General features: G+C 34.6%; 1 protein-coding gene across 1 annotated transcript in view; it reads left to right on the forward strand.

Annotated features, from left to right (window-relative positions):
- Positions 1 to 1,320: 1,320 nt before the first annotated feature.
- LOC142238293 (uncharacterized) overlaps positions 1,321 to 13,549 on the forward strand; it is a 29,885-nt gene continuing 17,656 nt past the window's right edge. The window contains exon 1 of the mRNA XM_075309900.1: positions 1,321 to 2,307. Coding sequence (XP_075166015.1) covers positions 2,112 to 2,307 — 196 coding nt within the window. The 5' untranslated portion in view covers positions 1,321 to 2,111. The remainder of the gene's footprint in view (positions 2,308 to 13,549) is intronic.

Below are 13,549 nucleotides of genomic sequence, written 5' to 3' on the forward strand. Positions count from 1 at the left end.
TCAGTTTTATTAGCAAAAACCAACAAAAGAACATAAGAGTAATTTAAAAAGCAATTTGAAATTACTATCACTCTTAACGAACACTTAGTCCAACTCAACATTGTGAAGAAAACAAAAATATTATGACAAAAGTTAATAAAAAAAGCCATTTCATATCGCTATCTTACTCAGCAAAACATTTTAAGGATTAGGTTAGATTAGGCGTATTTTTCGTATACTTGAGATAATTATTTTGTACTTCGTCGATTTAAATAAATATATTAAGGCATCCATATTTGTATCATATAAACGCGATCTTGTCATATTTTCGACGGACCCTTTATCATTGCTTTTTATTTTATGTGACACGAATTCCATTTCTTAGATTTTTGATGAAATTATGCCGTTTAGTATACCTCATGTATAATAAATTCTTACTCAAGGTGTACCATAAATGTTTATTAACTAAATTTGTCGGGTATGAAATCTAAGGGCCGTATTCACTGAATGAATACTCCAATTTATTAATAAACATTCATAAAAAGCCACAATTTTAACAAATTATCCCGGGAAAATTTTTAACAAATTATCCCCGAAAAATCCCGGGATTCAAAATAAAAAATTCCGTGATCCGGGACGGGATTTATCCCGGGTGACAGCCCTAGTACAAATGTATCTTAGAAATGCCGGCTATCTAATCGAAAAGGATCACATATCAAGAGTACAAGTTCATGCTTTATCTGTACGAAACCTCTTCGTAATTGTCCGAGGACCTCTTCGTAATTGTGGTAAGCAAACAATTCTAAAAAATCCTACAAGGTGTATACATACATATGTGCAAACATTTTATCCTTTCGGCTTGAGCTACGGCTTTGAGTTCTCCAAAGCTCAATGTGCATCGGAAACATAATGGTCGGATAAGTATTTTGCTTCAAATTACAACGGAAACACTATCATTGTACCAGTCATAGCACATACGAGGGTTGTCCAATAAGTATAAGTATAATATTTTTGTCTGCCCTCAAAAAGGGCAATATGAAAAGGTTTAATTCAGTTTATTAATTATGTTACTTGAACTAAAAAATATAGACAGTATTACCAAAAGTGTATTGACGGATGTTGCGATATTCGAAGATATTTTTGCCTTTAACTGTTCTACTTTGGATCGAAATGTCTCATATAAACGATGGGAGTAGTTTTTGCGAATATGTACATATGATTGGTATTACTCTCATTCTCGAATAAATGTTTTGAGCTCAACTCAGCCCAGAATGGCAGCAACAACAAACACACTTAGATCGGCTTTCAAAATCGTGTTGAGATCATTACAGTGTAGCAGCACACGGCCAGAAGACTGCCATCAAAACCCAAGACTGCGCCATCTCATTGTACCTCTGTTTGCTTGCGTATAGTCGATTGCTTTGGCCATATGCTTTTTTGCCGTTGTTAACCAGAGTTTAAGATCAGTTTACTGTGAGACTCGAACGCAGACGGTTTGTGTGTGCGGATATCTGCCAGTGGGATGAGAGTAGTGCAATAAAACAAATACAACAATAAAATCGCCACAGCAACAAATTAACGAACGCACAAAACTCGAAATGAGCGTTTTATATTTTTTAATATTCTTACTGTTAATTACTTAGTAGCTTTGCTGTGCAAACGAAAACAAACAACAATAACAACACTAAACGGATTTCGGTGCGGTCAATGTGATGAGAATGTGCATAAATTTGAAACGCTTCGACATCTTTTAGCAGAACTTCTGGAAAGTCAGCCATCTAGCCCCCAGAGAGTTGTGTTACGTGTCTGTCGTCTGCCGTAATATCATACCATCAATCGATATACATACAAACAATCGGTGTTTTTTCGTATTGTTATTGTGTGTGAGAGTATGTTTTAGCTCCTTCAAAATTACTGAAAGAAAATAAAAAAAAAATATTAAAGCTCGCTCCAAAAGTGTAAAAAGTTAAAATAAAAGAAAATGTTTTTAAATAATCGCCAGTGTGTATGAGAAAAAATTAGTTTCACCAAACAAAAACAAATACGCAACACAAATTTTCGAAGAAGTCTGAAACGAGTTGCAATTGTTTTGGCTCAGCTGCAACAAGGCGGGCACAAGAAGGAAATTCAAAATGGTTACAAACCAAGCCAGCTACAGCTGCAACAACAATACCAAAAATTATAACCATCATGCCAAATATAGACAACATAACGGCGCCGCTGCGACCGCCTACAATAAACCAACGACATTCACATTAAGTCTGATAATCGGTATTTGCTGTATGTTTGGTAGTGTAACATCGATACCGGGTGCTGCAGTCTACACAAGTATGTAACATAAAATAATAACAACACAAATTCAACAACTTATCACAGGTTTGAGGATATATAGCAGTACTGTGTTAAGGTAGTGTTGGGGGGAGGGATTTTTGAGAGATCCCTGAATTGTAATCATGAGGTGACATTCGACATTGATCCGGTATATATTGTACGATACTCCATCGTCAATCGGCCGTAAAATATTTAATTACAATAACAATGATCAAAACAGCCCAACAGGTTTTCTCTCTCTCTCTCTGTATTTCCCCAAGTGACCGCAATTGACCGTTAGCTGGCAAATGTTGTTTACGAGTTGCATATCGGGTATCACGGGAGCAAGCACATGAATAATGTAACAATGCATGCTCGTTTGCAGGGGTGTCTACCATAGCCGTCAATCACATTGTTGCCAATACCTACACGTTGCATTGTTTTGCTCATTGATACGGGGTGGGGATGCTTGTTGTCAGCAGCGTTTGTTGTGTGTGTGTGTTTTTTTCATATCGTCTAATAAAACAATCATTTATTAAGTTAATATCGTTCATGCCACTTACCTACCTATTCGTCAAATGATAAGTGATGAATCAATCAGCAGAAGTGAGCGACGTTTGCTATTTTTAGATAATCCCCCCAATACGGATGGCGACATGTGTGAATTAAATTAAAAAGCCACGCTAGACTTTCTAGTATTAATCTCTTCATCTCCTATGAAAAAAGCATAAAAATGGGTGTTGGAGGTTAGCTTGAAGTTGTCAAAAAGAAAAAAAAACTACATGCCAAACAGCACGTACGTTTTTCTCTCAAATATAAGCGTATTTGAAAGTCTATTTAATTTAAAGTAAATTCTATAAAAACGTTATAAGATTGTATTTTCATGAATAGTTTTTTTTTTTCTTTTTTAAAGAGATGTGAACTAACTTTAATTAAGTGAGTGAAATTTCACTATACTCACCATGAAATCATTCTCACGCATGATATTTATATACATGTATATATAATTATATATTCTCATTCATGAAATTTATATTTATACGAAAAAGTCTAAATAATTTATTTTTAGTTCATGAATATTATTTATTTTCATTAAAATAATTTAACTACAATTATTTTAATGAAAAGAAATGCCAAATACAAATTTAAACATGTTTCAATCCGGACGAGTGGATATTTCCATAGTCTTCTGTATAGAGCTGGTTGGGAAAATGTCTCAATTTGGGTCGTATATACTCGAAAAAATTAGCCTACCAGAAATATTGATTTAAAGCCCCATAAAATATATACCGATCGACTCAGAACTACCACCTGAGTCGGTTTAGCTTTTGGTATCCGTCCGTCTGTCCTTGTACTTGTTGTTCGCAGTATGTACCTTTTTTTAATTTTTTATAATTTAATTATTTAAAGAACAAAAAAATTTTAAGAATAGAAAATGATCTAGATGTCTAATGCAGTTACAATCCAAATTAAAATAGTTTTTAATTTAAAATAGCTTCATATCACTTTTAACATGTCAATACTTATGTGTCTCACTGTATATAGGAACTATCCCATTCCAAACTTTATTTGTTAAAATTAATTACTTTCCGCTTTCATAACCACAACTAAGTACATAAGGGTCAGACCGATGTTTATATTCCTCCATATACTGAATAAAAGCTAACCCAAAATCTATGGATCATAAATGTGTTGTTTCTAACATAAAATTGTACCATTTTTATACCCTAAACCACATAGCGGTCAGGGTATAATAAGTTTGATCTGCCAAAAAATGTGCCTACCAGAAATATTGATTTTAGACCCCATAAAATATATACCGATCGACTCAGAATCACCTCCTGAGTCGATCTAGCGCTTGGTGTCCGTCCGTCCGTCTGTCCATTTATTTGTTGTTCACAGGATTCCGGTCGCAATTATTAACCGATTTTGATGGTACAGGGAGTTTTTTGGACACAAGGACGAACGCTATTGAATTTGGAAGAAATCGGATCAAATTTAGAAATAGCTTCCATATATATGTATCGCCCGATTTCGACAAATGGGGTCACGTTGCGCTTTTTTTCATCGCCCTTCAAGTCTGCAAAATTTCATCCAAATCGGTTCAGATTTAGATATAGCTCTCATATATATGTATCGCTCGATTTTCTCGAATTTGGCCACAAAACCCTTATTTACCAACCGATCTTACTCAAAGTTAGCTAAATGTAATCTTCTATAGCACTAACTAGATGTGCAAAAACTCATCGAAATCGGTTCAGATTTGGCTATAGCTCCCATATATATGTACCGCCCGATTTTTCTAAATTTGGACATAAAACCCTTATGTATCAACCGATAGTACTCAAAGTTGGCCAAATGTAATTTTCTATAGCACTTACTGTATGTGCAAACTTTCATCGAAATCGGTTCAGATTGAGATATAGCTCCCATATATATGTATAGCCCGATTTTCCTAAATTTGGCCACAGAACCCTTATTTATTAACCGATCTTACTCAAAGTTAGCTAGATCCAGTCCTCTATAGGGCTAGCGGTATGTGCAAAATTTCATCGAAATCGGTTCAAATGTAGATATAGCTCCCATATATGTATCGCCCGATTTTGAAAAATTTACCCCTAATAACCTTATGTTTGACCATAGAGGCCTCATTTCTTAATTGATCTTACTCTATTTGTGCACAAGGTAACCTTTTGTGGTAGTAATCAAACCCGCAAAATATTATGCAAATTGGTTCAGATTTACATATAGCTTCCATATATATGCATCGCCCGATTTTCCCAAATTTGGCCATAATACTTTTATTTATTAACCAATGTTACTCAAATTTCAAATTTTGATGTACTAGCCGATCGTATTTATACGTACTTGGAGCTCTTACATAAGAATTGATCGATTTTTACAAATTTGGATTTATTACTCACACGAATTGAGCGATGTTCTCTTTTTTAATAATGGGCTCAATACGAGTATTAGTGGCATACTAACCCCGTAGGTGCAATATCAACTACAGCCAGTGTTGCTAGAAGTAGGGGAAATTCCCTATATGTAGTTTTTTTCTAATATTTAGTGTCTTTTAAGACGTAGAGAGAGCCCCAATGTAGGGACAGTTTCACTCAACACAATTTGTAATCATTTTTACATTTTGGTGGCTCTAGAGGAGGAAATTAGAAGCCGGCAAGGCTTGATCTTTAACAATGTGTGGTAACAACAATTACCACTCGTGCCAAAAAAAAAATCTAACAAAATTTGAAGATTACCACAAATCTACCAAACAAATATTTCTATAGAAAATTTTGTTAAAACTTTATTCCTGTAGAAAATTTTGTCAACATTTTATTTCTATAGAAAATTTTGTCAAAGTTGTATTTCTATGTTATAGAATTTTTTTTTCAAAATATTATTTCTATGAAAAATTTCCTCAAAATTTTATTTCTATAGAATTTATTATCAAAATTTTATTTCCATAGAAAATTTTCTCAAAAAAAATTGTTTATATAAACTTTTTCCAAAATTTTATTTCTATAGAGATTTAACAAAACAAAATCTATTTTTGGTAGAATTCTACCAACTGTGGCAACCGTGGTGGTAATACAAATTTATTTTCTAGGTTATTTGCGCTGCATTTTCATGCTTTAAGATAATAAAGTACTTAGAACCATTTTTGTTTTGTAAAATTTGTTTAAATTTAACGAAAATATTGTAGGGAAAATTGTTTGGGAATGTATGGGAAAGTAGGGAACTTTTTTTGTCCTTGTAGGGTAAACCGAACATTTTCCCTGGCAACACTGACTATGAGCTATAGTCAGATTGAGACAAAGCACCCATAAACATGTACCCCCTAATTTTCTTAAATATGCAACTGCGGTTTATCTCCCAGACCTATATCAATGTTACCCCACAAATGCTTATGATTATTAATTCAGTAAGTGTGGTTTAGGTATGATTTAGTCGGCCCCGCCCGACTTTCTACTTTACTTACTTGTTTATTTAGTAAAAGTTATTTTTTGATAGTATCTAAAAATTTTGCTTCCGTTTTCTTTATAATATAATTTTTGTATGAGTATATTCCAGCGAAGTATACTCAAAATAATTAGATGGTCCATATAAATCTTTGTTTTGTTTGCCATACATTCAATTTTCTTTAGATTTGCTATTGTTTGTGTTTTAAAACATAAAAATTTGACAAAATCTGTATTGAAACTGACTTGTTGAAGACATAATGAATAATTCAAATTGTACCAAAAAGCTGATTATAGTACCATTGTACTTTTGGCATTCGGAATGTACCAAATCTAGTACAAGTGTACCAACTATTACATCTCCGTTTCATCCGCTTCCGTTTGCTTCCGTTTTCTTTATAATATAATTTTTGTATGAGTATATTCCAGCGAAGTATACTCAAAATAATTAGATGGTCCATATAAATCTTTGTTTTGTTTGCCATACATTCAATTTTCTTTAGATTTGCTATTGTTTGTGCTTTAAAACATAAAAATTTGACAAAATCTTTATTGAAACTGACTTGTTGAAGACATAATGAATAATTCAAATTGTACCAAAAAGCTGATTATAGTACCATTGTACTTTTGGCATTCGGAATGTACCAAATCTAGTACAAGTGTACCAACTATTACATCTCCGTTTCATAGTTTATGAAAAAAATTCTCTTACTCAAATTTGTCAAAAAGATATTTCATATTAAGCCTAGTAATCCAATATTAAAGACTACGCTGGGGAGGATATGTAAACTGCTGCCATGTTGCAAAGTGAGAAATATATTCCATTATACTCATGGCTAACTGCGTATCTCAGTGTATTCTGTTGTCAGTTATCTGTGAAATTTGGGAATATCATTATAGGGAATACCATTATGAAATTTGGGAATATCAGGTAGGTGTAAAGTGTCAGACACATCTAGACCATATTATCAAATTCACTGAATGTGTACATCGTTCTTCTCTTCTTTCTCAAGAATCTTCTTAACGAGTGTGTCAATCAGTATGGAGACGAGACAAATTATGTAGTGGTAGTTTGTAAATTGGGATCCACCAATGTATTCATATGCAATATAATGAAGTATTTTCCTAGTACAGTACATATGTATCATTTGGAACGAAATATATTTTATCGTACAATTAGTCCAGGTGAGACTGCATTGTAACTATAAAAGTTTTTACCTGTGTTTGAAACGACAACAGAAAATTTTTAATTTCACAATTTATGCATTCAGTAGAGCGATGCTACTTTTCTCTATTCAACAATTTCTATTTAGCCCACTTTTTTCGTTGATTGTTTTCTTGGTCTTCCTAATTACACCACATTTTTTGTAAAGTTTTCTTTTATACTATTTTTGTTTCTTTTTTTAAGAAGATCCACTTGAAAAACAATGGCATTACCTCATCGTTAGCAGTTAAGTAAATTTTCTTTTACTTTTCCCGTTGGGTGGCAGTCGTGCATTAAGCCAACATGTGAAAAAGAGAGAGAGAGAGCACCTCTAAATGCGAATGGGTTATGCATTGAAACTCTCAAAGTGGCAATCTGCAACTTAGTTTTCTTTTTTTTCGGTAATAGTTTGCCATTATTTAAAATCCATGGTGTATAGTTGGGAAAAGACTTCACCAAAGTATTATTCAATTTAACCATATAGAAGCGTTTTCACCGAGGAATGAAATTTATTCGGTATTGTAAATTGTTGTGAACGATAGTAGAATAAGTTCAGTACTTTTTAAACGACTGCACTAAAAAAAATATACTGGATTGAAAGCAAATAGTACGTTGTCAGTTTCTAGGATACCAAATTTGCAATATTAAGGACATATTGCATTGGTATAAAGATATTATACATGAATTCAATATTACAGACTTAGTTTTAAAATACAACATTTGACATTGGTTAATCGACTTTGAATCTTTTGAACCAAAGCTATAATTCTATTCTAAAAATAACATTTTTTAAACATACTATATAATTGTTGTCGATACAAAGAAACTAACATTTCAAAGACACAATTCATTTTGCAATAATAAAAAAAAAAAAAATAAAAAACAAAATATTTTTTTCACCAAATGTGTTTAAATTTTTGTTGTCAAACGATTTTTTACATCATTGAATTATATGCACATGTTTATTTATGATCTATTCCAATGTACTTGGATGGATGATCGAACAAGCAAACGAATGAATGAACGATGATTATTCATTGGAACTGGCGCAAGACCTTGTTCTGGTAGAGTTTTTCTATTTTCATTGTAACGAACGAATGCGCCCCCATCATGGAAACCGTTTTCCATGTGAGTAGAGATAGACCCAACCTGCAACTTACCATCATTGTTAAGTACACAAATTGTGGATCTAGGGAGGGAATTTGTGTGAATGTGTGTGTAGATGTACTGTAAACCTACATCGTTGACCCTCATTATATTTGAAAATTATTAGTCGCACAAAATAAAATTTGTAAGCGCAACTTCAGTTTGAACGTCAAGCAATTTTATGGGCTATTTGCTATTGTTTTATAGCATAAAGTGGGAATAACAATGACAAATTTTATTATTGTAGGAGCGAACATGTTGGTAATTAATTTCCAATCACAGTTTATTTAATTTACAGGCACATTTAATTACACCTACCCCAAGTTATTTTCAAACTGAAAAAGTTAAACTCATGAATGGTGTAGTATTTGTGTAAAGTATTGCATGACCTGCCGCATATAAGTATCTTTCAACGAATAATTCAATATTATTTAAAAGATCATTAGAACTAAGTAACCGGTTTTGGTATGGTGGTATTCTGCAATTGAAAAAAAAAAATAATCTCTTGATAAGAATGCTAAGTAAACCAAAGACAAGGTCATACAGACAATGTATTAAAAACATTTTTCTTTTGGTATAATACTATTTTAATTCAAATAAAATTTAAAAAAATGATTTTAAGAAAGTTTTAAAATTGGATTCAATTGGAGTTGCCTACCTAAAATGCGTTTTTTCTATTATAGAAACCGAGATCTTATCTCGAAATAAATACCTATTTATTCTACGATTCCTTAAGCATTATGCTCCCTTCCTTCAACCCCCCTCCCCACAAAACTGTCTATAACACTTGTTGACAGCAAACAGGTCTAGCTAGCAATCTCCGCTGGACTTTGAATAAAGTACGAAAAGTTTCGGCTTTAAAATTTATTGGCACAATTCGCACTTATATTAAAATTCCTACAAACAAGGTTCGTTAAAAATGGCATACAATAAATAATTAAGGAGACAACATACTTTTTAGTGCAAAAACTGCTAACAATTCTTAAAATCTCGTGGCCTTCTAAAACTGCACAATTAGGCAATTGTATCTACCAAGCAAGGACTAAAAAATGGCGCATTAAAAACCACGCTTCTTGACAAGATATACTGTTTCGTTAAAAATAGTTGACAATTAAAACAATCATTCTTTAAACATGCACAATTAATTGTTAACAAATAGAGATGCCAAAATAGACTAAAATCCTTATGGGGTCTCTGTATGTGGCGGCAACATTCCCCCCGCAGTATGACAAAGCATCCTTTCATTGTCAGACTTCTTTTCTGACGACACATCCAAAATCGCTAACTTATTTACTGGTCTCTCCATTATTCCGTTGCTGGTAATAATCTTGGCACTGCGAACTTGTCCGTCCTTAGCCAATCGCGTTTCCACGACTTTACCACGAATCCAGACATTTCGTGGAAGCGAAGGATCAACAACGATCACCAAATCCCCCTGACATAATGGTTTACGTCTTTCATGCCACTTCGTTCTGCAAGTTAATGTCGGCAAATACTCCGAAATCCACCTTTTCCAAAAAATATTTGCATATTGTTGCGAAACACGCCAATTGTGCTTAAGTGCTACACCGCTATCGTTACAGAGAGACATCGGCTTTAGTCCACTTGAACTCCCAAGGAGAAAATGATTTGGTGTAATAGCCTCACTGGTGACGTCATCAAGTGGAACGTAAGAGAGTGGTCTAGAATTTATCACATTCTCGACTTCGATAAGCATGCTACGTAAAAGCTCATCACTAGGAGATCTGGATGGCATCATATTGTACAGCACTGTCTTCACCGAGCGTACTAGTCGCTCCCAAGCACCACCCATGTGAGGGGCACCAGGAGGGTTGAAGTTCCACTTGCAGGTTGATGAAGTAAAAGCTTTGACTAATTCATCTTTGTTAACGTCGGCTAATGCTTCACGAAGTTCTCGTTCGGCTCCAATGAAATTAGTTCCATTATCGCTATAGAACTCGCGAGGTATCCCTCGTCTAGACATAAAGTTTCTTATTGCGAGAATACACGAATCAGTTGTTAAAGAATGAGCAACTTCTATGTGGACAGCACGGATTGTCAGACAAGTAAACAAGCATCCATAACGTTTTTCCCTATGCCTGTTAACTACCACCCAGATTGGTCCAAAAAAATCTACTCCGCTGAACGTGAATGGTGCTTCAAACGTAGCTAGGCGTGCCCGAGGTAATTTTGCCATTTCTGGTGGCTGCGGAGTAGCTCTATTGATTTTACATGCCTGACAATTTTTAACTGCGGCCTTATAAAGTGTTCGTAATCTGGCTATTGCATATTTCTGCCGAATTTCATTCACCGCAGTTTCATGGTTCATATGAAAAAATTTTTTGTGGAAGTATAAAATAATAAGATTTGTAATGTAACTTTCCTTTGGCAGTATTATCGGCCGTTTGTTATCATCTGGAATGTTTGCGTTATCGATACGACTGTTAATACGCAAAACTCCGTCATCTAAATAGGGTGATTTTGAAAAAATTTCACTTCCTTTTGAAATAGAATTCTGAGTCACGAGACAGGAAATCTCGGCAGAATATTTTTCTTTCTGGGCCTGACGATATAGTAAATTTTCGGCTTTCATCAATTCACTTTGTGTTAACTCGCCCTTCTCCTTAATAGAGCTTCTACAATTTTGCAAAAAACGAACTACGTATGCAGCTGATCTTTTTAATCTTTCCCACCTTGAGAATCTTTGCACATCAAAAGGGGGACAATACTTCGCCAAAGTCATCGAATGGTGTACACTCTCTTCCTGGGTGGACTCGGGAATAATTTCTGGATTTGGCCAACTTCCTTCCGGCTGATTCAAAAACTCTGGTCCCTTAAACCATCTATGAGATTTGGTTATATTTGGAAGTTTACCCCATCGAGTGGCATCGTCAGCTACATTTTGCTTTGTGGAAATCCAATTCCATTCTCTTATGTTCGATAGATCTAAGATCTCAGTGACTCTAAAGGCCACAAACTGGTGGTAGTTTCGATGATCGGACTTCAGCCAACTCAATACGGTCTTAGAATCTGACCAATAAAATTTACGGTCGATTTTTATTTTATGGTTTTTAGCTATATAATCAGCAAAACGAGCACCAATAAGTGCAGCCATAAGCTCCAATCTTGGGACAGAGATTATTTTTAATGGCGCTACCTTTGTCTTTGAGCCTATGATAGAACAAACTATAGTCGAGTCCTTCATCAATCTAAAATAACAAACCGCAGCATAACCATCCCGACTCGCATCCACAAATGTATGCAACTGAACTTCGACATCACTATAGTTCATAAAATACTGCAAGTAGCATCGAGGAATTTTAAGATTCTGCATATCTGGCAATATTTTTATCCATTGCGTCCACTTGACCATTAAACTGTCAGGGATTTCCATATCCCAATCTATTTTTGAACGCCAAACCTCCTGTAGTAATATTTTCACATACATAATAATATGTCCGATAAGACCCAGAGGGTCATATATTGCCATAATAGTTCGTAAAATCTTTCTCTTCGTGGGCTTTTTGCATTCAGCAACTACGTTTGTTTCTCTAAGCCAATCAGAAATTTTAAAAGTTATAGAGTCACCATTATGCTCCCAAAATATTCCCAATACTTTTTCCACCTGTTTTCCTTCGCCTATATTCAAACACTTTTCTTTTTCCTCCCCATTTTGATGCAACGAATTCATTACAACATGGCTGTTTGATATCCAATTCCTAATATTGAATCCCGCCTTTTCGTGTATATAAGTCACATCTGCAATTAGATTGACGGCCTGTTCTGGAGTATCAACGGATATAAGTAAATCATCCACATAATGGTTCTCTTTGATACATTTTGAAGCAATTGGGAAATCTTGTTCATAGCTAGTAGCATTCAAGTTTTTTATATACTGTGAAATGCTAGGAGCACAAGTGGCTCCGAATATCATGACGTCCATAACGTAAATATCTGGATCTCTTTCTTGATTGCAATCCCGCCATAGGAAGCGTTGAACATTTTGGTCTTCAGGTCTTATGTACACTTGGTGAAACATTTCCTCAATGTCACCACATACGGCCACTGACTTCTCCCGAAAAGAGAACAAAATTGCTGGCAATGACGTCAACAGATCAGGCCCTTTCAATAAAAACGAGTTCAAAGATAGTCCATTAGTTTTCGCTGCTGCATCCCAGACGACACGGGATTTGCCTGGTTTGTTTTTATTGAAAACCGCAAAGATCGGAAGATACCAAACCCTAGTGTTATGTTGATGAACTTCATCAGGTGTTAATTTTCGAATGTAACCCTTTGATAAATACATTTGAATTTTGTCGTGGAAGATTTTTTGCAAATCCGCATTTTCCCGCAATTTTCTTTCGAGGCAACGTAAACGTCTTAAGCACATATTATAACTATCTGGTAGTTCCACTAAGTCATACTTCCATAACAGAGGAACTTCATAATGGCCATTGGATTTCTTTTTTGTATATTTTTGCAATAGATCCAAAGCCCGCTTATCATTTTCGGCCACAAGTGGATCGCAGACCCTTACACCTATACTCTCTAGCGCAAAAAAACCTTTCACCATCCTATCTAAGTCATCCATTTCTTTTGAACAATCACAGATATGCAAATTTAAATATCTATTTGTGTTTGACTCACCACCATAGCTGCCATACACCACCCATCCTAGCCTCGTACGTGCTGCTACCGGTTCTTCTTCTCCGCCTTCATAAATTTTTTGTGGGACACATAGGTTACAGTTGTTAAGCCCAATTAGAATTTTCGGTACAGCGTTTTTGTAACTTGTAACTGGAAGTTTACGCAAATGCTGGTATCTTTGCGCCAAGAAGTCGTATTCAAGTGATTGCGTGGGCAGGTTCAAATTATCCACTGTACATACTTCAAGAGATAGACGCTGCATATTTTGCCCTGAAATTTCGATATTCATTTTTTTAGAATT

This window comes from Haematobia irritans, chromosome 5, assembly GCF_050003625.1.
Source record: "Haematobia irritans isolate KBUSLIRL chromosome 5, ASM5000362v1, whole genome shotgun sequence".
Classification (NCBI taxonomy): Eukaryota; Metazoa; Arthropoda; class Insecta; order Diptera; family Muscidae; genus Haematobia; species Haematobia irritans.